The sequence below is a fragment of the Schistocerca americana genome, chromosome 6 (assembly GCF_021461395.2).
Source record: "Schistocerca americana isolate TAMUIC-IGC-003095 chromosome 6, iqSchAmer2.1, whole genome shotgun sequence".
In the NCBI taxonomy this organism is placed as follows: Eukaryota; Metazoa; Arthropoda; class Insecta; order Orthoptera; family Acrididae; genus Schistocerca; species Schistocerca americana.
In genome coordinates, this window is record NC_060124.1 from 157,919,664 (window position 1) to 157,945,807 (window position 26,144).

Genomic DNA, 26,144 nt, shown 5'->3' on the forward strand with positions numbered 1-26,144 from the left:
TTCATCGGATTAGGGAAGGACAGGGAAGGAAGTCGGCCATGCCCTTTCAAAGGAACCATCCCAGCATTTGCCTGGAGCGATTTAGGGAAATCACGGAAAACCTAAATCAGGATGGCCGCACGTTGGATTGAACCGTCATCCTCCCGAATGCGAGTCCAGTGTGCTAACCACTGTGCCACCCCGCTCGGTGCAGTTAGTGGGTCATCATGTAAGCAGAAAGTATAGATCCCCAGTTCCTGAAATGTGCCTTTTTCTCTTCTCCCTCTCCCTCTCCCTCTCCCTCTCTCTCTCTCTCTCTCTCTCTCTCTCTCTCTCTCTCTCTCTCTCTCTCTCTCTCTCTCTCTCTCTCTCTCTATCTCTCCCTCTCCTTTTTTTTGCCATCAGAACCGCAGAACTGTCAAGACGTCACCTCCCATTCTAATGCGAAAAAAGACTAATAATGGGCTGTTGTTGTTGTGGTCTTCAGTCCTGAGACTGGTTTGATGCAGCTCTCCATGCTACTCTATCCTGTGCAAGCTTTTTCATCTCCCAGTACCTACTGCAACCTACATCCTTCTGAATCTGCTTAGTGTATTCATCTCTTGGTCTCCCTCTACGATTTTTACCCTCCACGCTGCCCTCCAATACTAAATTGGTGATCCCTTGATGCCTCAGAACATGTCCTACCAACCGATCCCTTCTTCTGGTCAAGTTGTGCCACAAACTTCTCTTCTCCCCAATCCTATTCAATACTTCCTCATTAGTTACGTGATCTACCCATCTAATCTTCAGCATTCTTCTGTAGCACCACATTTCGAAAGCTTCTATTCTCTTCTTGTCCAAACTGGTTATCGTCCATGTTTCACTTCCATACATGGCTACACTCCATACGAATACTTTCAGAAATGACTTCCTGACACTTAAATCAATACTGGATGTTAACAAATTTCTCTTCTTCAGAAACGCTTTCCTTGCCATTGCCAGCCTACATTTTATATCTTCTCTACTTCGACCATCATCAGTTATTTTGCTCCCCAAATAGCAAAACTCCTTTACTACTTTAAGTGCCTCATTTCCTAATCTAATTCCCTCAGCATCACCCGACTTAATTAGACTACATTCCATTATCCTTGTTTTGCTTTTGTTGATGTTCATCTTATATCCTCCTTTCAAGACACTGTCCATTCCATTCAACTGCTGGGCTAGAACATCCATATTGCAACTTTCGTGTTAAAATTCAACATGTTAATTACTTGCCCTGTATCACACTGTTGACTGTAACTATAATATCACAACAATTGTAGGTAACACTTTTTCTGATTTAACACATCGAACCTGATGATGTGGCTGTTAGGTTACAAAACTGCTTGTTAAGAAATTATTTACAGGAGCAGCCAAGCAGTTATTATTCTAGATGTCTACTTGTGGCTGCAATTGTCCCTCATACAACATAGTGTGTAAGTCATTGATAGTTACAAACAAAGGAAAATCCAGGATGGAATGTAACAATATTATGAAAAGGATAGTTGCTACTCACCATATAGCAGAGTTGCTGAGTCGCAGAAAGACACAAGAAAGACTGTTGGAAAGTTAGCTTTCAGCCAACAGGGCCTTTGTACACACACACACACACACACACACACACACACACACACAGATATGACCACAGTCCCTGGCAGCTGGAGCTAGACTGTGAGCAGCAGCGGATTATGGGAGAGGCAACCGGGTGGGGGTAAGGAGGAGCCTGGGGTGAGGAGGGGTAAGGATAGTGATATAGTGATAGCAGGTTAGGGGTGGGGGACAGTAAGGTGCTGCTGGGAGCATGCAGGGATGAAGTGGAGAGTAGGGCAGCTAGGTTGTCAGAAGGTTAAATGAAAGGCAACAGAGAGAGGAGGAGGGGTAGCGGAAAAGGAGAGAAGTAAAAAGACTGGGTGCGTTGGTGGGATAGAGGGCTGTGTTGTGCTGGAATGGGAACAGGAAAGGGACCAGGTGGGCAAGGACAGTGACTAATGTAGGTTGAGGCCAGGAGGGTTATGGGTACGTAGGATACATTGCAGGGAGAGTTTCCACCTGTGCAATTTGGAAAAGCTGGTGTTGGTGGGGAGGATCCAGATGGCACAGGCTTTGAAGCAGTCGTTGAAATGGGGAATGTCATGATGGGTGGCACGCTCAGCAACAGGGTGGTCAGGTTGTTGCGGTTTGCTGTGCGTTATTTTGTAGCTGTGGTCTTTTTTTAGCCACTTAGAGGAGTTAGGCTGCTTTGTAGCTATTGTGCCACTGCAAGTGTGTTGGCAGACCCATGTGTTCTTTCTCATCACTGATATCTGTAATTTGGCATCATCTTTTTTGCAGCAGATACAAATGATAATGTTGAAAACTTAAACAAAAAACACAAAAACCTATAAATAAAAAAAGAAGTTAACAGCAGCTATGCTTTCTAGAACGCATTCTTTCATTATTGCTTGGTATAAGCCTCTTCTGTTTGACGTCGTCTCTACTAGTCCTATATGTCACACATCCACACCTCAAAATAGAGAGTGAAGTTATAATTACTTGTTATATAAAATATCAAAACCAATCCATCTCTTAGTAGCCTAACATTGTTAAAGAATAGAGTAACCTATTTATTTTATATCGTATTTTTACCTAGTTACACAAGTGAGATTAGTTTCACACATTAATCTAGCTTACGAGGCCTATGCCTTGCAGTGGTTTGATGATAGCGTATAAATCACACTTAATTAAATCGCACAAGTTGTGCAGTGCGTGGTATGTGGCACCTGGGGTGTGGCCATGTGCTGTGCCCCAAATGGGCTGTCTTATGAGCGCAGGCTTTGTTAATGATTGTGTCTATATTGCAAATTTCTCAGAGTAACATTTTGATGTTGTTTTGATATTTACCTGCGTTGCCTAAGTAGCTTACTGGTATTTAAATTTCATATTTTATTATTTTTAGATGTATTCTGTTATTATTTTATTTGCTTATCAGTCTACTGAAGTGGTCCCACCTGCATGAAAATATTACTACTTACATTAAACATATAGTTGCAACACATATTATTTTTTAATTCTAGGGTTTCTTGTCCTTTTTTAAATTTTTAATTTAAGTTTTATTTTATGCTTTTTGAACTTTTTATTTAACTGGATTGGAATAGATCAATTAGAACAAGAGGAATTTGTGTGAAAAAGATATTTATGGACTTCAATGACAAATTGATTAGGGAGAGCTTTAAAGACAAAAATGGATAGATTCCAGAAAGGCACCGAAGTCTGACATTTCAAGGTCTTAGAGAGTATGGCAACATAAAACAAATAATGTTTCTGATAATTGTAAGTTGGGTCTGTTACTGTCCTTAAGTTGCTAGGGACCACTGTGGAAAAAGCTGTCATTTATTTAGGCATAAGTACTTTTGTGGAAGGGCAAAATTATGTGACCTTAAGGTGTTTACAAAGCTTGTAAGGTGTTGCTATTTGTAAATTCAATCAAAGGAAACTGTTTAATAATCCATCTAACAGATTGGTTTTAGCAGAGTTGCAAAGACTGAGAAACAGTTCTTTAGTACTCTAATTTTGTACTGAGTGTCGTACTTCATTATTTAAAAATATTTTTATATTTAGAATACTTTTGCAATTCTCATTTGCAGTACTATTAATAATTAAAACACATTAAACATAAAATTATAGTTATATTTTACCATTGTAACTTATGTGATGTTTGTTTTATTAATTCACTCAGATATTAATTTAGTATATATTTAGCTAATTTAAATAACATAAGCAATAAGCAATGGTGATTATTCTAAATCAAGTTGGAAGAAAGTCAGCTGCCATGCGATCTCGTGCAATAGGCTGCCTTAACTATTAGGGCAAAATCATTTGACATAGTACTGAATTGTAGACCTTAAAAAAAATTACAGAAACATCTGCAAGAGCATATGTTTATATTTTATTTTGAGTCACAACCTCCCTTTTTCTGCTTTGTAGCTGCTGAAGTGGGCAATTTCAAAAGGCAAAAATCATCATTGATGGTCAGTCATGAAGATGAACATATGTTCCCATGGATTTTTCTTTAGATCTTTCTGAACTCTATAATCTGGTACTACATAACTTGATGATGTTGCTCTTATGTGTTACGTAGCATATATTAAAAGGGCTCGCTGCTGGAAAACATTTGTACTTAATTCAGCTTATGAAGTTTGATTGACTGCACAAACTTTCATGGAACATAGCTAAGAACCATCTTGATTGAACCAGCTTAAAATAAAATAAAAAATAAAAAAACTGGATTACAATCGGACCTTTCATTTGGGAGCTACGATGCCACAGGCAGACACACACATTAAATTTATGTACTGGGAATTAAAAATAGGTGGCTGTTGCCTTAAACATCTTTTTTACTTTGCTGTACATCATTAGTTTGTTTACATTGATGTGCTGAGATTTCTTTCCAAAGTAAATGGGACAATCTCACCTTCAAAGAGCAAGGCTTCTGTCAAAATTATAACACATGACAGCAGAGACATGCATGTGATGCCAAGGTCATGGGCAGCTTTGGTCCATGTTTTGCAAGTTGCCCAATCTTTACATAATGGCGTAGTGAATCCAAAATGTTGGTATATTGAACACCTGAAATGATCATTTCCTCATGAGGTGTACCACAGCCGTATCTTTGTTAGAAGATATTTTGAAATTTTCCTCATAGGCTGTTGTTGACAAGTGTTTACTTTATTACAGTTTACATAATTGGCCAAATTTAGTCTTAAAGGGCATTTTCAAGTGCAGTAGATTTCAATATGTTGAACAATAACAGGTAATTGAACAATACATTGACATCCACTGCTCTTGGTAATGACCTGCAAGGCCAGAATTAGCCAGTCGTGCAAGGTGTAATAAAGTGAATACCTGTCAACAATAGCTTAGGAGGAAAACTTCAAAATGTCTTTTAACTTCTTAATGTGTTTGCTGTCTAGGGCTGGACTCTGAAGCAGATAAACCCTTCAGAAAGAAAAGACATATTTAAAGTCAAAATAACAAATGTAGCTGTTCTCTGCAGTTACACCATTGATTTTTTTTTTTTTTTCCCATGATGACACGTACACATTTCACTGCCTCGATCTCCCATTTTTCTTTTAATTTATTAGTGTCATAAGTCTATTATACTGCTACAAGTCAGGGAATCTGTGCTAAAATGTAAGGTGTTACTTAGCCCCTTCATGACTTGGTACTCATCAAGTTGTTTTGCAGTTTGCACCAGTGTTGCTTGATGTTAAGTAGTAGTCTCTACTATCAGTATCCCACTTTAGAGGCATTTCACTTCCTTGAGGTTTCCTGATAAGGAATATAAAGGCTTCTAAATGTAGAAAGATGTCAAGCTTTCCAGTGTACCCTCTTCATTTTATAATTAGCAAAACACATCATGGCAGTTGAGTTGTCCCTTTATCATCATCTTACATCTTACACAGTGTGTTTTCAGGTGGGCTAAACTCATGACTTCTCTTAACGAATTGGGTATTAAGTAGTACCTAACTGTCCACTCTAGCGGCAGGAAGTGTTTTTATTGTGTGTAATGGGATCCATGAACATCCTGTGAGCAGGTATGAGAACAAGGAATACATCCAGACAGAGCCTCCAGTGTCCACCCCGACAGAGCCTTCATTGGCTGGGTAAGCGTTATACAAATGGCATGGGACAGGTTCCCCAGAGGTTGCCTGCTAACTTCCATTCTGTCTCAGCAGCCAGCCACCCCATCACCACATTGCATACCATGATGTGTAGTGTTTAGTCTAACAGAAGTTTGTACCATCATGGTACTCAGGCAGTATGACACACAACATTCCGCTACCGTGCCACACTATAATTGCTGAAGTTTGCACATAACCTGCAGTTACAGAGTATTGGCAGTACTCGCCAACCCCAGATTGGAAAACATAGAATCGTGAAATCTGTACTGGGGCAATGGAGACAGAGATTTCTGTGGAGCTTGATATTTGACATAATCAAAGTGGCACATGTGGTTAGCCACAGATGTGGCAAGCATTGCCTGCTCCCCTCTCCCACCCCCCCCCCCCCCCCCCCACCATCACCAACACCACCACCTTGCAATCATATGTCATCTACTTTTTTAATAAATTGGATTTTTCCATCTTGTTTCTTTTTGATCTTGTTTCGTTGCTTGTCTGTAAACATCTGCGGTTTGTATTTGCTATACATCCCATACCCGATTTCTAGTAGAGGATGTAAACAAATGTAGGTATACTGTTGGCTGTCATAAATTTTGTTTTCTTGTCTGTATGTAACATCGAAGTTAATTTTCAGGTGTTAGATGCTACATCAGTAAGTGTAGCATTGTTTTGCTAAGTGCATCCTTTTTGTACAGCCTTATATAACAAGAAGTGATAGGTATTTTGTTATGACTACACTGAATTATGATATTGATGACTCAGGGGGAGTGAATGAAGACCATTGTGTTTGAGACATAACAAGAAGTATGCTGTGACTTGAGTGACTGTTTTTAGGGTGTTCTATAGATCATGTTCACAATATATTGCAATAATGTGGAATATATCATTTAGTTAATAAAAGTAATACATTTTTTTACTGATTATATGGTTCTGTATGAAACTAGGATAGATTGCTAGTCACCATTAGAGGAGGCATTGGATAGCAGAAAGACATGTTTAATAGTAGTAGTCTATCTTAATACTCATACTGTTATTTCATTCTGGATTTTCCATTTTTTGATCATATGGTTCATAGGGCTTGTATCACGTTTCACCCATTGACATTCTACTGTATAAGAAAATATTTGCAATATGAACAGAATCTCTATTTCTGCTCTTGTTTGAAGTATTTTGTCTCCGACTTTGCGCACTTTACAGTACAGCAACTGGTTGAGGATTGTAACATATATACTGATCCGTGACTTATATTGGAGTTCTGAGGTATGTCATCAGCTGTATGTGTATTAAGATGTGGATGAGATTATGTGCTGAAACATTTTCTTCACTGGCAATAGAGGCTGTTCATCATCCAGTTATTGTTGCCCATGTTAGTATTGCTTTGTTCATACATACTGTTACGTATATGACTTGTAGTTGTCCTATTCTGATTGTCACTCTGTGGAACACCTTCATCAGTTATAAATTGCAATTTGTTATATTCAGGATTCTTGATTACACTTTTCGCTGTGTGTGTAATCTTTGTTTTTCTCTCTTGTGTGTTCCCTTATGCATGCAAATTTTATTTAATTTGTACTTTATTACCAGTTACTTAGACACAGAAAATGGACTGGGCTATTTGTGTAAAATTTGGCTTACCATGTTACTAACAGTGTTTTACAACTTTTAAACTTCTGTAGTGTTATTTTTAATATATTTATCTACTCTTATGGCTTCTTTGTCCCACTGTAGTAGCTTTTCATGCCTGTTTTGGGAAGTAGGTCCCTTCGTACACATGTGGGTCAAGTAGCCTATGCCATCGTCATTCCTTTAGTGGTGTCAGCGGTCAGCTTGCTCCCCTGGTAGAATGTACCTGTTATTGGCACTTGATTTTCATTTTGATTTGTCTGACTTTGTATATTTATGCATGTTGCTGTTCAGTTGAAGTTGTTACCAACATTATTGTAGAACATTTGTTTCCAGTTACTTAGTGTGTAAGTGAAGAACTTCCACAAAATTTTATCTTCTATGATACTGATGAATGGAAATACACAGAGTAAGTTTTCAGGCAGTTTCATTTTCAATAATGTACAGAGTGAGAGTTTTTGAAATTGAGAATTGAAAGCAATCTAAAATGTTTCTAGCTGTTATTGCCATATATAATAGAGAATTTGAACTAACTGATTCACCTTAACCATTCTTTAAATGTCCTGTATCACGTAGTGTTTTATTTACTCATTTTCTCTATATTAAGTGGTACTGCCTTTGCAGAAAAATAATAGCAGTTTTTGTGAAAATTCTATGTATTATTCTCAGTGTTGTTTTCACAATGTATGAATTACTCATGAAGTGTATATTTCTGCATTAATATGATTGCTTGTTACAGACTTTTTAAAAAAATGCTGCAGTGTTTCTTAGACAGGTGTTTTGTTTATATATTATAGCGCATCATCTGATGGTACAGTGAAGGTATGGAGCACAAAATCAACTGAGTGCACAGCAACCTTTAAATCACTGGGAGCAGCTGACATAACAGTTAACAGCATACACCTCTTACCCAAAAACCCTGAACATTTTGTTGTATGTAATCGATCAAATACTGTTGTCATCATGAACATGCAAGGACAGGTATGAAGTTATGAGATTTCCTCTATCATAGGTTGCTCTTTTGTTTGCTGAAACTACAGTCTGACTCTTAATAGTAACAATCACAGAAATGGCTGTATTGATAAATGACCTAGGCTACTGCAGATGAATGTACAAATTGCTATTGGGACACTTAGCCAGATTAATTAGACATAATAGCTTATAATCCTTTTATTCCCACTTGATGGTATGTTTATGAAAAGGCATGACACTTCATTGTTGCTAATTATTCAGAATGTATATATTTTAAATAGGAACTGATTTTTGTGAAGTCTAGGCAGTTTACTGGTGAACAACCACTTTTAAGGGTGTATGTGTTATGATTGCTATTAAGGCAAACATAAGCTCTTTTTACAGTTATTGTAATGTCTTGAAGGTGCTATTTCTTTGAAAAGGTAGCCAGTGAGCCGATAACTTTTAATTTCTACATACATTATTATGACTTTTTTACTTTATGTAAATGTATCAAATGTTATGTTTTATGATTCATTAAATGTGCAGAACTGTATGGTGAGTAACCAACTTCTTTTTAGTATATCTTAGCTCCTTCAACATAATTATCAGTGACATTTTAGTAGTGTGTTATGCTGACAAAACGCTGGACCCTCATATGTAAGGTATCTGTGCCTTAATTGCTCTTCAGTTTTTTGAGGTGTGGAGCACATGTAGTTGGCACATTATTCTCATGACTAACGGTCGTAGCAAATGCTATTGTTGTCAGAAGTTGAAATGAGGATTGTTAGGCTTAGTGCAGTAGGAAAAAGTTTATGTGCTTGTACTCATTTTGTGATAAAGAACCAGTTTCAAGATAATAAATAATTTTTAGTGTAACTGTGGCATGTGAATGGTTATTTTTCTTTCTGAAAGATCAACATATAGAATGCCTCAGTACAACACTGTTCAGCATTTATTCCACTCTCACCAATACCTCACATAATGGTTCAAATCCTTGTTCAGTTGTATATATTAGATTTTATGCGGTTTCCCTAAATCTCTTTAGTAGAATCCCAAAAATGTATGTTTGAAAAGGATATGACCAATTTCCTTTCTCAGTTCAGCACATATTGTCTGTAATGTCTGTCAACAGTGTGACATTGAACCTTTAGTTCCCTTCCTTTTTTAAATTGACCGGATTAATATATTACATGTAGGTCTTGGACCCACAGCTCCTTGTATGTTGTGGACATAAGTCATGTACTTAAGGGGACCATTTCCAGAACAAATTGAGAAAGCCATTAAATCGTGTTGTAAATTGTCATTGTTAACTCACCTGTTAAAACTGAAGAAAGCAGGTGAAAGAAAAATATGTAGAACAAATACATTTAAGATTATGAGCAGCTATGAATAAAAGAGTGAGGTTTAAGGTACTTGACGTGGTGCAGAGGTGGCATTGATATCAATGAAAATTCGTTGTATTTTTGTTGGTAAATGTTGCACAATAATTTAAGCGAAGTTTCAACTTGATCTCCAAATATATAGTTTTTATGTGCTTGTTAAAATTAGTTTTTTATGTTTTGTCTAAATATATGTAGTACTGTGCATTCATAAATTTTCATGTTTAGGACAGTGGAAAATTATCCACAGCTAAAGAATATTGTAAATGTTCTTCACATTGATTTTTTAACACTTAGAACATGGATAGTTGTTTTTAAACATAAATGTGGTAATTATTTTGAAGGTTATCTGTATGAATGATATCCCAAAATTGCAACAACAGGTAAAAAAAAAATGAAAAAATGGAAGTCCATAATATGGCACTGGAAAATTGGCTATTAAAGTTTATGGAATAGCTTACATCAGAGACACGTCAGAAGAAAAGCACAGTATATTTTAAATGGAATGATTACCAATCAGGAAGATAGCTGAAATAAGAATGCCATATTTATTTAATGCTGAACAAAAACAAATGTGAAAACAATTTATAAGCATGTTTGGACCATTAAAAAGTATTAAATGGCGTGATGCATTGATTTGTCATTGTGAATGGTGTGTTTCTGTTGCTTCATGCCTGAAACAAAACAACAAACATGTGGATTGGAGGCTGATGGTCTTACACTAAAATGGAATGTGTTTTAAGTGCTGTAAAGATTATAGTCAATTTTTTCTGACATGCAGAAGGGATCTGTCTTATTGTGTAGAAGGATAGAATTATAACAAAACTAAGAAATTTGCAGTATCAGTTGTTGGGAAAATACGAACAGTGACTTCCACCTCTCACAACCAAAGAAATTTGGTAATGGGAAGTGGAGTGACTCAACCCCTCTCACCAGTAAAGTGCACTGCTGGCACGATGTAGTATTGATGACTCATCACCTCAACTATTCAATTAGTTGTTACCTTTTCTCCCTAAATGGGCTAAAAGAATTTGTGATTTACACAAATTTTTGAGTCCAATGATGGGTTATGATAGCTGGAAGTGCGTATGTTGCAGAACTTCGTGACCTACACTCAGAATGGAATCTGCTCAAAAGTGGATTGACCTAACAGGTGACAACATAAAAAAAAAGATGCATTTGTTACCTAAATGACTCAGTCTTTGTGTTTGTGGGGAAAAATCACATTTTTGTCATGTTGTAGACAGCTGTGTTTGATAAAATTCTTTTTAAAATAGTTTGTTAGGCACAATTGTATAAAATTCCACATGGAAATTACCAGTTTGACAATTTCTCACCACCTTCAGATCATAAGAGGAAGTAGGAGCTCATTCACAAGCACTTTCCAAAAACTAGACTGTCAGTTAAATGAGCTGAAGACTGCGGATGATTGCAGAAACCAGATTCCATTTGAAATTTCGTATAATTGTGCAAAAGAATGAATCATTTTAATCAGTTTTTCACCACCAGGCTGAGATCTACTCACCTTACCCATGCATGCAGTTGCTGTATTGTGATTTCAATGTGTATTTTACTACTTTTTATTTTTTCTTACCCTGTATTAAGTGATTCTTATTGGTTACTTTGTATGTATAGCCTTCCTAATGGGTATACTCTGTTCATGTTGTTAATTTTATTTCAGATTGTACGTTCATTCTCCAGCGGTAAGCGTGAAGGTGGTGATTTTGTGTGTGCTACTCTCTCGCCACGTGGTGAATGGATATATTGTGTTGGTGAAGATCTTGTGCTTTATTGTTTCTCAACAGCCTCTGGTAAACTGGAAAGAACTCTAAATGTGAGTGTTACGTCTCCTGTTTGGATCACTTATTTGTTTAGTAATATGGTGTTCTGTCTTAAACTATGCACCGAAATATGATTTCTGTGTGGTTGCATATGTGAATGTGTGTACATTTACCAGAAAAAAAGAGCAGAGACTTGAAAGCCAGTGTGAATAATATTTTCCGTTACGTCTTGCTATGGTCCACACCCATACTCTGCTATAGTTGAGTGGTTGCCTTGTTCTTATTTTGTCCACTGAAATGTGAAACACATGGATGAAATTTTGATTAACAGTATTTGGAAAAGGATAGATTGTCACTCGTTGAGTTACAGACAGGCAAAATGAAAACACTGTTACACATTTAGTTTTCGACAAAGGCCTTCTCTCTCTCTCTCTCTCTCTCTCTCTCTCTCTCTCTCTCTCTCTCACTCTCTCTCTCTAACACAAACAATCACACCTTACACACACATGATCACCATCTCTGGCAGCTCAGATCGGAGTGCAACTGTCATGGTGAATGAAAGCAGCAATTTGGAGTGGGACGGAGAAGTAACTGATACTCTTCCCAGCCCCTCTCCAGATTGCTTGCTTCATTCAGCATGACAGTTGCATTCCGGTCAGAGCTGCTGGAAACGGTGGTCATGTGTGTGATTTACTTGCTTGTATGGATGTGTGTGTGTTTTCTTTTCTAATGAAGGCTTTGGCTGAAAGCGAAATATGTAACTGTGTTTTGTTGCGCCTGTCTGCAGCTCAATATGTCATCTTCACGGTGAGTAGAATTCTATCCATTTCCTAATGTTGTTGATATTCCAGCCTGGAGTTTCCTATGTTTGATTTAAACTTTGATTAGATAGTGATGATAAAGGTTTGCACTTACTGCATGAAAACTTAGTGTTTAGAAAGGCAGTAGAAATGAATTGTGACCTCAAACACAACCAATTTTGCGATAAGAAGCAAATAAAAAAAAAATAGAAAAAGGCATACAATAAAATAACAGGGAAAATGAGAAATATTCACAACTGGGAAACTGTAGCATAAATGTAGCAGACATTTAGATTTTTTATATTAATTGGACAGCAAAAAAACATCAAAAATATTCGCAGTTTTATATCTTGAACTTAATTAAGATCTAGTCGTGATATATAAATCGAGAACAACTCTAGAACATTTATATGAGCTCTCTTGGTCTTTAAATATGATGAAAGAAAGGGTGTGTGTGACAAATGTTTTAAGGCCAGGTGGATACTTGGTTAGGATCCTGCAGTAAGAACAACACTGCTAAATAGAGTGCCTCAAAAATTACAAACAAAAACCAGGATCAACCGACAGAGGATTTTGGAAGGAAAGCTATTGGAGACACGGAGATCAAAAAAGAAAAAATGAAATGGGAATCAAAATCAGATGGGTGAAAGTACCGATTATAAGGTTTTTTTCCAAAGTCATAATTTGAGAAATCTAGGATTGTCTTAACGCGGATTAAACTAATGGTAGTGATGTCAACATTTTTACATTGTTTAGTAATGTAGTAGTCTTACATTTATAAGGGTCATCTTACATTTAGAGATGAAGCTTTGGCTATTGAGATCGTGCAGATGTATTTTGAAGAATTCGGAAGGGAAGGGCTTGGCAAATGATACTCACAATGAACTAACCACTACAACAGTTTTATAGCAGTGGTTAAAATTTGACAATTTTGTGAAACACGGGAGGAAATAGCATTAAATTTTATCATCTTACAAAACAAGTTTGTGATAAACATTCTCGTACATGTATGGATACTGTATACAAACATTAATGCAGGTTTTTAAGTAAAGGTAGCATTCAAAAACATAAATGTTGTCCTCCGTTAGTTGATTCATAACCCAGGCCTGTATTTTATTTGGTTATGAGAGGCTGTAATGATTTACAAAGTGGATGGCAGATGAGAAATTCGGTCGCTGTTCATGTATTAGAACACAAGGTAAAAATGTTACCAGCTTTTAATCAGCATTAAACATGATGGTGACATGTAGTCTCGAATAAGAAGGAAAATTAATCCAGAATGAAATGTCTAACAAAGTAAGTAGATCATAGTAAACTGACTGTAATTGTTTTCGCAAGAATAAATTGCAGTGGCTAGACCTGTTGTGGAGATAGTACCAACAAATGTCACTAGATTGTGGGACAAGGGAAAGCTCAAGAATGGGACGGAATCATACTTGTGATCTTTTACATATGCATTAGTTGGTGTTGTTACATATGACCTGCACACTAGAAGATATTGCAGTCTGTTTTTCACAGTTATTCAGGCTCAGCAATAAGAAAGGGTTGGAAGTGGAACGGACACATGAGCTTGGCTGAGAGCAAGCACGATTGCGGGGAGCTGAGCAGTGAGCAAGCAGCAAATGTCGTCGTGTTGCCAACCGTGGGCATATTTACTACATACTTTGGCTTTTTATGAACATCGACCATGTTTAAACTGCAGTTTGCCTGAATCCACTTGTAGTCAGAATCAAACTGACTTAAAAATTGGACAAATACTCAACAATAGTATTCATTTCTGCAGGAGATGGTAAAAGTCTAGATGGGGCCGGTGGCATACTGAAGCATTTCTTGTTGCAGTGTTGTTGATGCTTGCCGTGACATGACGGGAATGAAAGGGGGCATTTCAGCTGTTTGTACACAGCCAATGAGAGAGCAGTGGGCGGCGATTTGTTTGGAATTGTTGTAACATTCTCATGTCAGTAAAGAAGCGAAATCTGATACGTATTTGGAAAAAAAAAAAAAAAAAAACTGTGTTCTCAGGTCTCACCATAGCAGCAACCTCAGAAATAGCAACATATTCAGAAGAAACTGCCAATTATTTGTGATGATGAAGGTATAAATTTCACAGCTTTGCTGTTAGGATGATGATGATGATTATGATTAAAAATAGTGACATCACGGACTACAGGGTTACTAAGCAAGAAAGATAGAAAAGAAAATGGTCCAAAGATTAATGTAAAGCATTTCTTTTTGTTTATTTTATTTCTCCTAGTATTATCAAAATGTAGACAATGGCATTAGTTTATAATAGGCATAATGTTAACTTTTTGGTAGATACTTTAAGACAGTGAATCAGTTTTGATTAGTTAGAACACATTAAAAATCTATTTTTCTCAAGGACTGTCTTAAAAAATGGGGGATCGTCTTATATTCAGGGACATCTTATACCAGTATAAGACCTGACACAGAAAATAATAGAAATGAATGTTGACTGAGGAAAGAGCAAAATAGAAGACTGTGATAAAAAATTTATAGGGAGATGTAAGCAGAGTAGGAACAAAGTTGGTTGAAATAAGATATAAGGGCTGCCTTTTACATTTTTACAGAATCAATTAAAAAAGAATGTATTTTGGTAGAAATTATCTTATTGTTCCTCGAAATACTCATCTTTAAAATTTACACAGTTCAGATATCATTTTTTCCAGTCTGATGTTTGTACCTTAAAGACAACCTTTTGAAAAGATTTGGCAGCTTCATGATGTGAAAATCAGTGTCTACATTAAAAAAAAAAATTTCTCATAAGGGAATGAACAATAAATGAAAAACACAATAGTGTGTGTGTCCTACAGGATTCTATAGAACATACACAGTATTGAGCTTTTCATTTATTTGCTTATTTGAGACGTGCTGCCATGGGATGATAGGTTCACAGCTGTTCATTTCTGGGCTGAATTTTATGTTAATGCAACTGAGATGGACAGAATAAAAGTAAATTACCAAATTTTAATATATTAATTTTGTTTGTTTTTCTTGATTTTTCTCAAAGACCTATAGCAATCAAATACATGTATTAACTGTTTTTTGATCCACTAAAGTAATGGTTTTGACATGGCCAGTGTAACCACAGGAATGAGAGATCATTCTCTTGGAAGTGCTCTGCCTGCAAACCATTTGCGTTGGTTTTGGTTTGTTTTGTAATGCAAGATCATACAAATCTGTTAAAGTTTCATTTCCTATCACAGTGTTAATTTTTTTAAGCATTTTGTTATATCTTTTGGCACAAGCATGTTTTTGAATTTTGATTAAATTGTGCAGAATCCATTGGGAACACATGTTTAGCACAGCTAATTGTTGACACAGAAACGAATGTACTGCAGTCTTCAGTATGCGTAAGGATGCCGCTCTCTATAATGGTAAGTTGTGTGCTGACTCTCTTCAGTCGTGTTGCACATAGCATCAATGTTTTCTTGGCGCAACTGATTGGGGTCGACCTTCACAAAATTCATCTCCAGCAGAAGCTCCCCCAGAGGAGCGGACAGTGGCAAGGTGGCAGTGGTATTATTTTCGAAGAGGTAAAAACAGAAGGGATGTAATTGTGATTTATTGTACATTTGCATAACATGATTACTCTGTCATTAACACTTGAGTGTTTGTAGAACCACTCTTAGACTATATCTCTACCATTCCAGTCTCAAATAGCACACGAGGAAAATGAATTCCCAAATCTTTCTTTGTGAGCTCTCATTTATCTTATTTTTGATGATGGTCATTTCTTCCTAGGTAGGTGGGAGTTGACAAAATATTTTGGCATTCAAAGAAGAAAGTTTGTGATTGAAATTTCGTGTAAAGATTTCACCACAATGTAAAACCCCTTTGCTTTAGTGACTGCTATCCCAACTCACTTATCATATCTGTGATACACTCTCCCCTACTTTGCAATAACACAAATGAGCTGTCTGCTTTTTGAACTTTTTTGAAGTCTTACATCAATGCTATCTCTGGTAAGAATTCCATACCACACAGTAATGTGCCAGAAGGGGTTGGACAAGTGTAGTATATGCTGCCACTTCAGTAGATTTTTCCTGCATCTTCTAAAAATTTGTTATTTTAATTACTAGGTGTTTAGTTGGATTTACAATGCTTAAATTTGTGTTATTTATTATTCAACCAAAATTTAACACAATTTTTTAGCAGTCATATGGAGAACCTCACATGTTTTATTGTTTAGATTTAATTGCCATTTTTTGCACCATATAGATGTCTTATTTAGATAATTTTGCAATTTGTTTTGATCTTATCATATGTTTACTTAATGATAAACAACAGCATCATCTATAAACAATCTGAGAGAGCTGCTTGGATTTTGGAGCAGCAGAGGGCCTATAGCACTTCCTTGGGGAATTCCAGATATCAGTTACATTTCAGCTTATGTCATTTGGTATGATCTGTGACTTTTTTGACAGAAAATCTTGAATCCAGTTGGACAACTGCAATAGTACTCCATAGGCATGAAAACAGTGTCCAGAACATGGAACTCCAGATACATGGAATTAATTTGATATCTTCTGTCAATAGAACTCATTACTTTGTGTGAATGAAGAGCCATGCATGTTTTTCAAGAATGAGATTTTTTGAAACCATGCTGTCTCTGTCAGTAGATCATTTGCTCCAAATTATTTCACAGTGTTTGATTACAGTGCATGTTACAAAATCCTATGGCAGATGGATGTCAGTGACATACATTTACTAGTCAACAGATTACATTATTGTGTGCTGGTGACAGCTGTGTAATTGTTTATGATTGCTAAAAATGTATACTCTGCAAGGAACCCGACTGTTGTGTATTTTAGACTGAAAGATTTGCTTTTATTAAGTGATTTCAGTTGCTTCTTCCTTAAAAGTAACATCCATAAACACTAATTCATATGGCTCTAATATTTATTAGCTCATTGGCCATCCACTGCTGGGTAAAGGCTCCCACCACACCTTTCCACAGGCTGGAGTCTTAATCTATACATGGCCTAGCTACTTCTACATATATTTCTGTTATCTGTCGGCCCCTGTGCTGCAGATTAGGTAAATCTCTGTCTTTTCACATCTTTCTGCAATTCAGCAAAGACCTTATTTCATTTATCTGCCATCCATTCTCACACGTACCACATACCGGCACTTTATTTTCATTGGTCATAATTACATCTTTCACTCCATTGTGTTCCTTGATCCCCCATATATTATTATTATTATTATTTTTTTTTTTTTTTTTTTTTTTTTTTTTTTTTCCCTGCCAACTTACATCTCTCAAATGCTTGCTGCTTTTCACATTAATATTCAAAGTCCCACTACCATAATTCAGAACTGGTAATGCATACTGTTTGTATATTTACTGTTTCAGACAAAATGGAATCTTTTTTTTATGTAGTATGCCAGAACCACATCTCACCAGGTTTACTCTTACATTTATTTCATTTGCTGTGCATCCAGTCCTCGTAGCCTGTACTTGTCATTTGTACTGCTTTGTATTAGCATCTGTTTTCCTGATTTGGAAACTCTAGAATAAATGCATGTATACTAGACTCATTGTCTAAGAATAAATGAGTGAATGAATATTTTCAGAAAGCAAAATTCGTTACAAAGCAAGATTTCTTAGGTCCCGCGAGGACACCACATTGAAAATAGGCTTTCATAGCACAGAAACAGTAACGTTTTAGTGAAAGGTTGGTGGTGAGCATCCATTATTATCAGAAAAAGCATGAAGCAGATGTTAAATTGGACTGTACAATGTAGTAGTCATGAAAACGAAAATGAGACATGAAATGAACTTAAAGCATTACTTACAATGTACGTTGAACAAAGATAGGTGGATAAGTAGATAGATAGAGAGAGGGGGGCGATATTAGAAAAGAGCAGTACCACCAGTCTAATGGCTTACTGTCTCTAGGTATTATAAAATGCTCCCAAAAATACCTGAGATTTACTTATTCGGAGAGTCTTGGTACATTGAGGAGAAGGCGTTTGAGATGCTGAAAACCTACCGAAAGGACCAAGCAACTTGCAGAACTTTTTTTAAAGATGGCTACAGCAACCAATAAATTTCAGAATCCATTTTGCTGAAGACCCGTAATCAGAAACCTTCTCAGGATGACATGAAGGTGCTTATGTTTTTGCCATTCTGTGATTCAGTAACAGGAATGATTATGTGGGTCCTAAAGAGGCACAGAATTGATTCAGTCTCTATGCCTCCAGATGAATTCGACAACTCTTTAGACCTGTGAAAGATGATGTAGGACTCAGAATGCGTGGAATATACAGAATACCATGTGGTTGTGGACAGTTGTATGTTGGGCAGACTATGTGCATTATTGAACAGCACAATATACAGCATGAGAGATGTTTGTGCCTGTGTTGTGATATCCTAAGATACTAGTAGGAGCACAACTTGGTGTGGAAAAGGACACCAAAAACAGACACCAAATTGCACTTGATGTAGCATTTGTTATTAAAAAGACAGATGATTTCTGGGATAGTGTCATAAAAAAAGCGAGCAAGATAAAAATTTCTGAAACCACCCTTAATAAAGACAGCAGGTTGCAGTTAAGCACAAGATGAGACTTGGCCATTGGAAGTTTGATGCGCATGACTAAAATGTTACCTTATTTGGTCCTGCAAGGGGTATCAGTGATGTCACAGGTGATAGCACTGGTTTACAAGGATGGCAGCAGCAACTGAAGGTCACTCCCCACTTGACAATGACCCAGGAGTACTTGGTCAAAAGCTTATGTATTTTAAGCCTCTTGATGCAGTTGGAAGCTGATATAGACTGCATGTGACAGTGTCACAGTTCTCTTATTTAATGGCCTGAAAAGTTTGTTTTAACTAATAACTTTCCCAGCCTCTCATCCCTAGGACTAAAGTTCTGTAGCAATATAAATCTTACAGTTTTGGCTTGGGTGAGCTGCCCATTGAAAAAGAGCATAACATAAAAATTTCTGATTATGCACAACTGATTATCTTCTTGGGTGCCTAAATTTGCATCTGATTGCATAAGGTAACACAATTCCTACAATAGAAAAAATTCTGGTGTGCCACGTGAATATTTATTTCAAGGAATAAACAGCACATTTAAAGAGTAATTTATCTCTCACTATAACACATTTCATGCTTAAATGAAAAGTATTTTGAACTGTGATGTAACAAATTCAAAATTAAATCACCATTTATTCTCTCAGTTCTCTTGACTGGTAAAAGAAAAACAGTAGATTGCTGAACACTAAGCTTTCCAGTGTATTCTGAAACCACAAACTGCACTCAGTGTGCCTTGTAATAGCTTACCATACTTTCATTAAGAGATTTGATCAAGATTGAATTCAGGAAGAGAGGCACTCAGCAATCAGTTGCAATCCACTTGTTTTTATTACTCTCGCATATCTAGGTTTTGTTTATAAATAGCAATCTTCGTTGCATTTCACTTGCAATCCAACAAACTCATGGTAGTACATGTCACCAAGCAATCTTACTTGTAGGCAGAAGATACCTTACGTCTATTCACCAGTAAGAAGTGACATGCACTGCCACGAGTTTGTTGGACTGGAATTCAAATGCACTGAAAATGGCAATTAATAACTGAAATCTAGATATGCAAGAGTAATAAACTAGTGGGATGATGACTTGATTGCTATGTGCCTCTCCTTCCTTGTAGTGTATGGTCGCTGTGCACAGCAGTTCCTTACAGAATCAAAGTTGGTTAAGATTGATTCAGTCAATTATTCTTGCATGGTGCACCTAAAAGTATTATGTGTATCTGATACAAATATAAGGTGATAACTAGCGTGACTGGCATTGACAAAATTATTACAGAGTATTCATTACACTCCTTGACAGCATCTGCAAGTTCTGTGTTGCCCAAGTTGTTGTTGTTGTTGTTGTTGTTGTTGTATTGCTGTCACCACTCGTGCCTCCTTCAACCAAATCCTCTATCTCCTGGCAGGTTGAGATACTTTGTTGTGGCTCGTTACTCAGCATAAAACAGTTTTCCAAAACTGTTAATACAATGGTTACCCCCAATTTGCAGCCCTAATTCCATCACTCAGCAAACATCTTATGGCATTGACCTAGGTAGGGGGAGGGGGGGGGGGGGGGAGTGTATGGCTGATGTAGTCAGATCATTACAACATTATGTTGAAACAACTATTGGTGGAATCCATTTGCAAGCAATATCTGGAATACTCTTCAGTTTAACATACTTGAAGTATTTTCAGTAAAGATTTCTTTGTTACAAAAGTGAAATCTCTTGCAGCATTTAAATGTGGTGAAGGATTTGTGAAATGAAGTACTATTTCATTCTACAGGTAATGGTGTCTTACAAACACATAAAAAGTATTGTGAACATATTTTCCCAGATTAAGTCAGTGACTTACTGGGTGAAGCAAAGGAGTGATTTCTTTACCAAGCAGATGGGAGAGTCTTCTGTTTGAGATTATCTATTTGTGTCTAAATAATATGAGTTTATTAATAAGAGTCATTGTATATCTATCTTGTAAAAATATGTTGGTTGTCAGATCTGAAACACAATGAATGATTTAGATTTTGATAAGATAGAATATTAATATCTAACTCACTACAAAGGTGTCTCTAAATCAATGTTTTTTAATATGCTGCTGTGAGCTGTGGTGCATGTAGTGTGGCATAGTGGTAAGCATTCTGGCTGGTGCGCTGTGGGTCACGAGTTCAAATCCACCACTGACAAGTGTTTGTAGTTTAGAATTTATCATTTCTGGAAGGTTTTTGAAATATACATTCTTAAATATGTGATGTTTGCATAAATACCAACGATCTGGAATATTCAGTGTTTCTATTGATAGGAGCACTCTTCATCAAGGAGGTTAGTTTTGTTTTGGCTGTACTTTGGTGTTGGTAATAAATGTGCTTGCAGGTCTAAGTGTTGTACTACATTGACGACTGTGCCTTCAGGTGTGGATGTGATTGTTGTTTTGATGTGATAGCATTTCGTTTCATATTTGATATTGTTTCAGTATCTGTACTGGATGAAGCAAAAGCCATAAAACATAAACATTTATTTGTTGTAAAAGCTGGACATTATCTAGTTAGTTAGTTGGATATGAACAGTGCAATTTTTTAAAAAAAAAAACACAATAAAATATTTCACACTTATTGTTGAGAAAACTAAATTCTTCCTGCCAGACCAGTATTTTGTCTTATACTCCTGTGAAAGTGGTGAACGGACTGATTCTCAGTGCAACAAACATGAGAATGGAAATTACCAAAGAACTACAATGCTTCATACTGTTTTTAACCCTTTCACTCAGCAAAATAAAGAAATTATAACCAGTGCATTAAGATCGAGAATTTCAAAAAAATTAGATTAAGTGTTCCACTAAATATGTAACACTAATACAAGAAGTTGATCAGTTGTAAAAATCCGTTCTTGATTTCAGCGATAAATGAGAAAAACTGTAAATATAGGCTCCAGTTCGCATAATGCGTAATGATGGGAACTCAACTTTTTACCTTCTGCCACATGACTCAAATATTGGTTTCAAACTTTTAATATGACACAGATAGATGTGCGCATGGTCTTAGTTGACTCATAAATATTGGGACCAACTGACCTAGGTAGTAAAGCTGGAGCCAAGGATATAAATTAAAAAATTTCACAAAATTATACTCAAAGAGTATGTGAATTAACGATCCAGCCTTTGTGTATTCACTGGAATAAGTGTGAGGTAGAAGAATTGATAAGTAAATAGAGTTTCCTTAATGTTCCTGTTGCCTTATCAGACCTTCTCTGGCAGCATAACACTTGTGTGTGTTTATTAATGTGATGAATAGGAGGAATCCTAAGTCATACAAGAAACCTATGACTTTCTAGTAGATATATACATGCTCTCTTATTGGTTCAAAAAACGATTTTTGTTGTGGTTTTTCTGGTAAATACATTTGTAGTTTGTCTGTGAAATTACATCTTAGTATTTCAACTGCAGCCATGTATTTTATTTTACTTAGTGTTCATGCTGTTTTTCTGTCATATTTTGTTGGAGAAATGAAAATAATTTTTCTGTAATTATTTTGTCCAGGTACATGAGAAGGATGTCATTGGAATTGCCCATCATCCCCATCAAAACCTACTGTGCACATACAGTGAAGATGGACTTCTGAGGCTGTGGAAGCCTTAAGGCCTCATATATCAGTTTAGAAGGTGCCTCTAAAAATGATACGGAAGCATGCAGTGTAATAAATAGACCTGGAAGTGTCGTGGACACTTTGATAAAAGTGAGAAGTTAGTTATACAGCACATTGTTTGTGGCATCTAAAATGAGGTGTCTTGGTGTCTTAATAACTTTTTTTTCTGCATGTCTGTTGAGGAAAGTTTGCTTCTTTGGATCATTCCAGCAGTGCCTGATCACAGCAACTAAGACTCAGTTATCATACATACTGTGATTTCCTTGAAGGTCGTCACAATTGCCGAATGTTTCAAGTTATAATTTAATTATTCCAGAAATATTTTATTAATGAATATGAATTTGTGTTTGTTTGAAATAAACTGATGTTGGTGAGACACTCATCAGTCCTGAAGTGGTTGTCTATGTCAATATATGTTAATATTTTGTTTCTGTGATTTATTCGATCTGTGGACAAATTGTGTATGTATCAGGATTTTTGTACATGTGGTTTTCCTTTCTTCTCAAATTGCTTAGTAGCAATTATCCATAAAAATTATTTATACACAAATGTTTTCTGCAGTTTGCATTGAAATTGCCTCGGTTTTGTTACATTTTTGGCTTCTTGAAAAGATGTTCTCTATTTTTCATAATCGCAAGAGGTTACTGTGGAACATGAGGCATATTTGTTCAGAAAATTTGAAATAATGTTTAGCAACAATAAATTCCACTCTTACATTCTGTTTTCGTGTTGATTTATGTTTGTATGATGAACATGTTATACTAGGGCAATACAACAAGTGCCTCTTGTGAATGTGTTTGTGATTATGATTGTGACACTAGTGTCTATCTGAACATCAGATTGACGTACTGTTGGCTTACATAATTGACAGATTTTAATGTTTCTGGAGATCTGCTACTGTTACTGGATTCTTTGTTTGACGTCTTGTATTTTGACGATGGTGTCCAGTGGTGGAGTAAAAACAAACATTATCATTTGTCGATGTGGGTATTTTTAAGAACATGCCAGTAATTTGAAGATGATGTGTGATATGTATATAATAAAAATGTTTTAAGATATTTGGTGTAAATTACTTTTGCATTCACTTCAAATTTTTTTATCTTATTTTGAAAACAAAATTTAAGTTCCATTGTAGTTGAAGTATAATTGCTTAAATAGTTTTTCATATGGAGACATTGTTTGACACTTGAAATGTTTCCTTATCTGTATAAGAAATGGCTACAGATTACACTTCACTTGTACACTGCTATCTGATGCCTATTTTCAGAATATGTTTATTCACAGAATGATTATGGCAGCTTTGGTATCGCATCTGTTTTTTTAGAAATGACTTAAGTAGTGCACATTTCAGGACGTATATAATCCATTTGGTGCCAAATTGCTCTAATTATTTTGAAAGAGTTTGATGTAATGCGGCAGTCATTATTTAATTGTGGTAATTTTCTTCTCTCTTTTTTTCTCCAAATGAAGATGAAGGTTTTAGCAACTTTTTTGTGTTAACATAAGAGGGATTCAATGATCTTTGTGATTCATTTTGCTTGAGAACATCTGTGTTGTTGTCTTTGAGGCACTCAGTTTCTTCAAGGAAATTTGTGAGGCTGTAATTGATTTTGTGGAGAATGTAGAGAATGATATGACTGATGAGTTTTTGTACAGTAATGGATGCGATTTCGAAGTATCTAGGAATGGAAAATCCAGGATGGAATGAAACAATATTATGAAAAGGAAAGTTGCTACTTACCATATAGTGGAGATGCTGAGTCGCAGATGGACACAATAAAAAGACTGTCACAAATAAAGCTTTCGGCCATTAAGGCCTTTGTCAACAATACACACACACACACACACACACACACACACACACACACACACACGCGCGCGACTGCAGTCCCAGGCAGCTGAAACCACACTGCGGGCAGCAGCACCAATGCATGATGGGAGTGGCGACTGGGTGGGCTGTGCCATATGAATCCTCCCCACCAACACCAGCTTTTCTGAATTGCGCAGGTGGGAACTTTCCCTGCAACCCTCCTGGCCTCAATCTTCATTAGGCACTGTCCTCGTCCTTCCAGCCCCTTCCCTGTTCCCATTCCAGCACTCCACAGCCATCATTCCACCATCACGCCCAGTCTTTTTATTTTCTCCTTTTCCACTACTTGCCCCCCCCTCCCCCCACCTACCCACCTCTCCCCTGCCCTCCATCTAACCTGCGGTACTTCACTGTCTGCCATCCCCACCATACTATCCCTCTCCCTCACCGCCCTTACCCCCAACCAGTCAACACTCCCATCATGCACTGGTCCTGCTGCTTGCAGTGTGTTTTCAGATGCCTGAAACTGCAGTCGTGTGTGTGTGTGTGTGTGTGTGTGTGTGTGTGTGTGTGTGTGTGTCTTCTATTGTTGACAAAGGCCTTCATGGGCGAAAGCTGTATTTGTGCCTATCTGCGACTCAGCATCTCCACAATATAGTGAGTAGCAACTTTCCCTTTTCATAATATTGTTCAAAGTATTTAGTATTGATGAAGACTTGTCTCTAATTTTTTCAGTAATATGATAATATTCTAAGGCTCTCACAGGTCTTACAGAAAAAGTCCTTGATCATTCTTTCCAGTGGGAGGTATGAATAACCGTAATGTATTAAGAGACTCATGCCCTACCTACCTCACACGTTGAGTTTTAGAGAGTTTTATGATGTCTCAGCAGCTGTGTTGGCCTCATCATGGGCCATCCCACTCATTTCGTTGCTGCCGTTGGGTCATCCTCAGCCATAGACCTCTGTTTCTGCTCTCCAGCCTTTGCGGATTCTGGTCAGTGGGGACTTGCTGATGACCTTCATTCCAATGACCACTTCCAACTGTGGGCCCACTACCAGATGGAGCAGTCCTTGAAAGGAAGCTGCCAAGATGGATGCTGTTCAGCCAGCTGGCTGTGTTTGAACACAAAGACAGTGTCCAGTAATGGATGGATCACATGTAATCCACCATCTACATCTAAATCTACCTAGACAATCAGCAGGCCACCGAAAGGTGCGTGGTGGAAGGTACCCTATACCACTACTTGTCATTTCCCCTCCTGTTCTACTCGCAAATGGAGTGAGAGAAAAGCGAATGTCTGTACGCCTCCGTATGAGCCCTATTTTTTTGTATCTTATCTACGTGTTCCTTACACGCGATGTATGTTGGCGGTAGTAAAATCGTTCGGCAGTCAGCTTCAAATGCCAGTTCACTAAATTTTCTCAATAGTGTTTCTCAAAAAGAAACTTATGGATGCCAGAGTCCTCAGTTCGTCTTAGAAGGCAGCCTGTACCTTGGTAGACATAGAGTGCCCCTCAGCAATTCATGTGAGGTGTGCATTTGTGCAACAGTTTAAGGATTTACCAACAGCAGAAAACCAAACAGCTTGTCAAGTAGCAATAGCTAAAGCTTGACGAATAATCAATGGGAACAAGAATGGTTCATGGCAAGTGTTTCTGGACTCTATTGACCACTGCACTTTTTCAACAAAAGTATGGGAAGCCAGCAGGATGATTTCTGGTAAATGCAGTTGTTTACCTATACCAGCATCAGTTGTTCCATTTTGCAGTGACTGCTGCCACTGTCCGCCAGGATCCGCATTCTGCTGCTTCGTTGATTGAAAGTGAAATCTCATAGTAATTTTGAATATAAATTAACAAGCTTTATTATTAGAATTATATGCATTTTTATTATCGAGAATAATTGTTCAGAATAAAAAGTTTTAATTATCATGTAAGAAGATTTATTAGGGGACA

At 36.9% G+C, this 26,144-nt stretch overlaps 1 protein-coding gene across 1 annotated transcript in view; it reads left to right on the forward strand.

Moving 5' to 3' along the window:
- Positions 1-23,434, forward strand: part of LOC124619688 (WD40 repeat-containing protein SMU1) — a 105,573-nt gene extending 82,139 nt beyond the window's left edge. Inside the window, exons 9-11 of the mRNA XM_047146238.1 lie at positions 8,081-8,264; positions 11,298-11,450; positions 22,271-23,434. Coding sequence (XP_047002194.1) covers positions 8,081-8,264; positions 11,298-11,450; positions 22,271-22,369 — 436 coding nt within the window. The 3' untranslated portion in view covers positions 22,370-23,434. The remainder of the gene's footprint in view (positions 1-8,080; positions 8,265-11,297; positions 11,451-22,270) is intronic.
- The last annotated feature ends 2,710 nt before the right edge of the window (positions 23,435-26,144 follow it).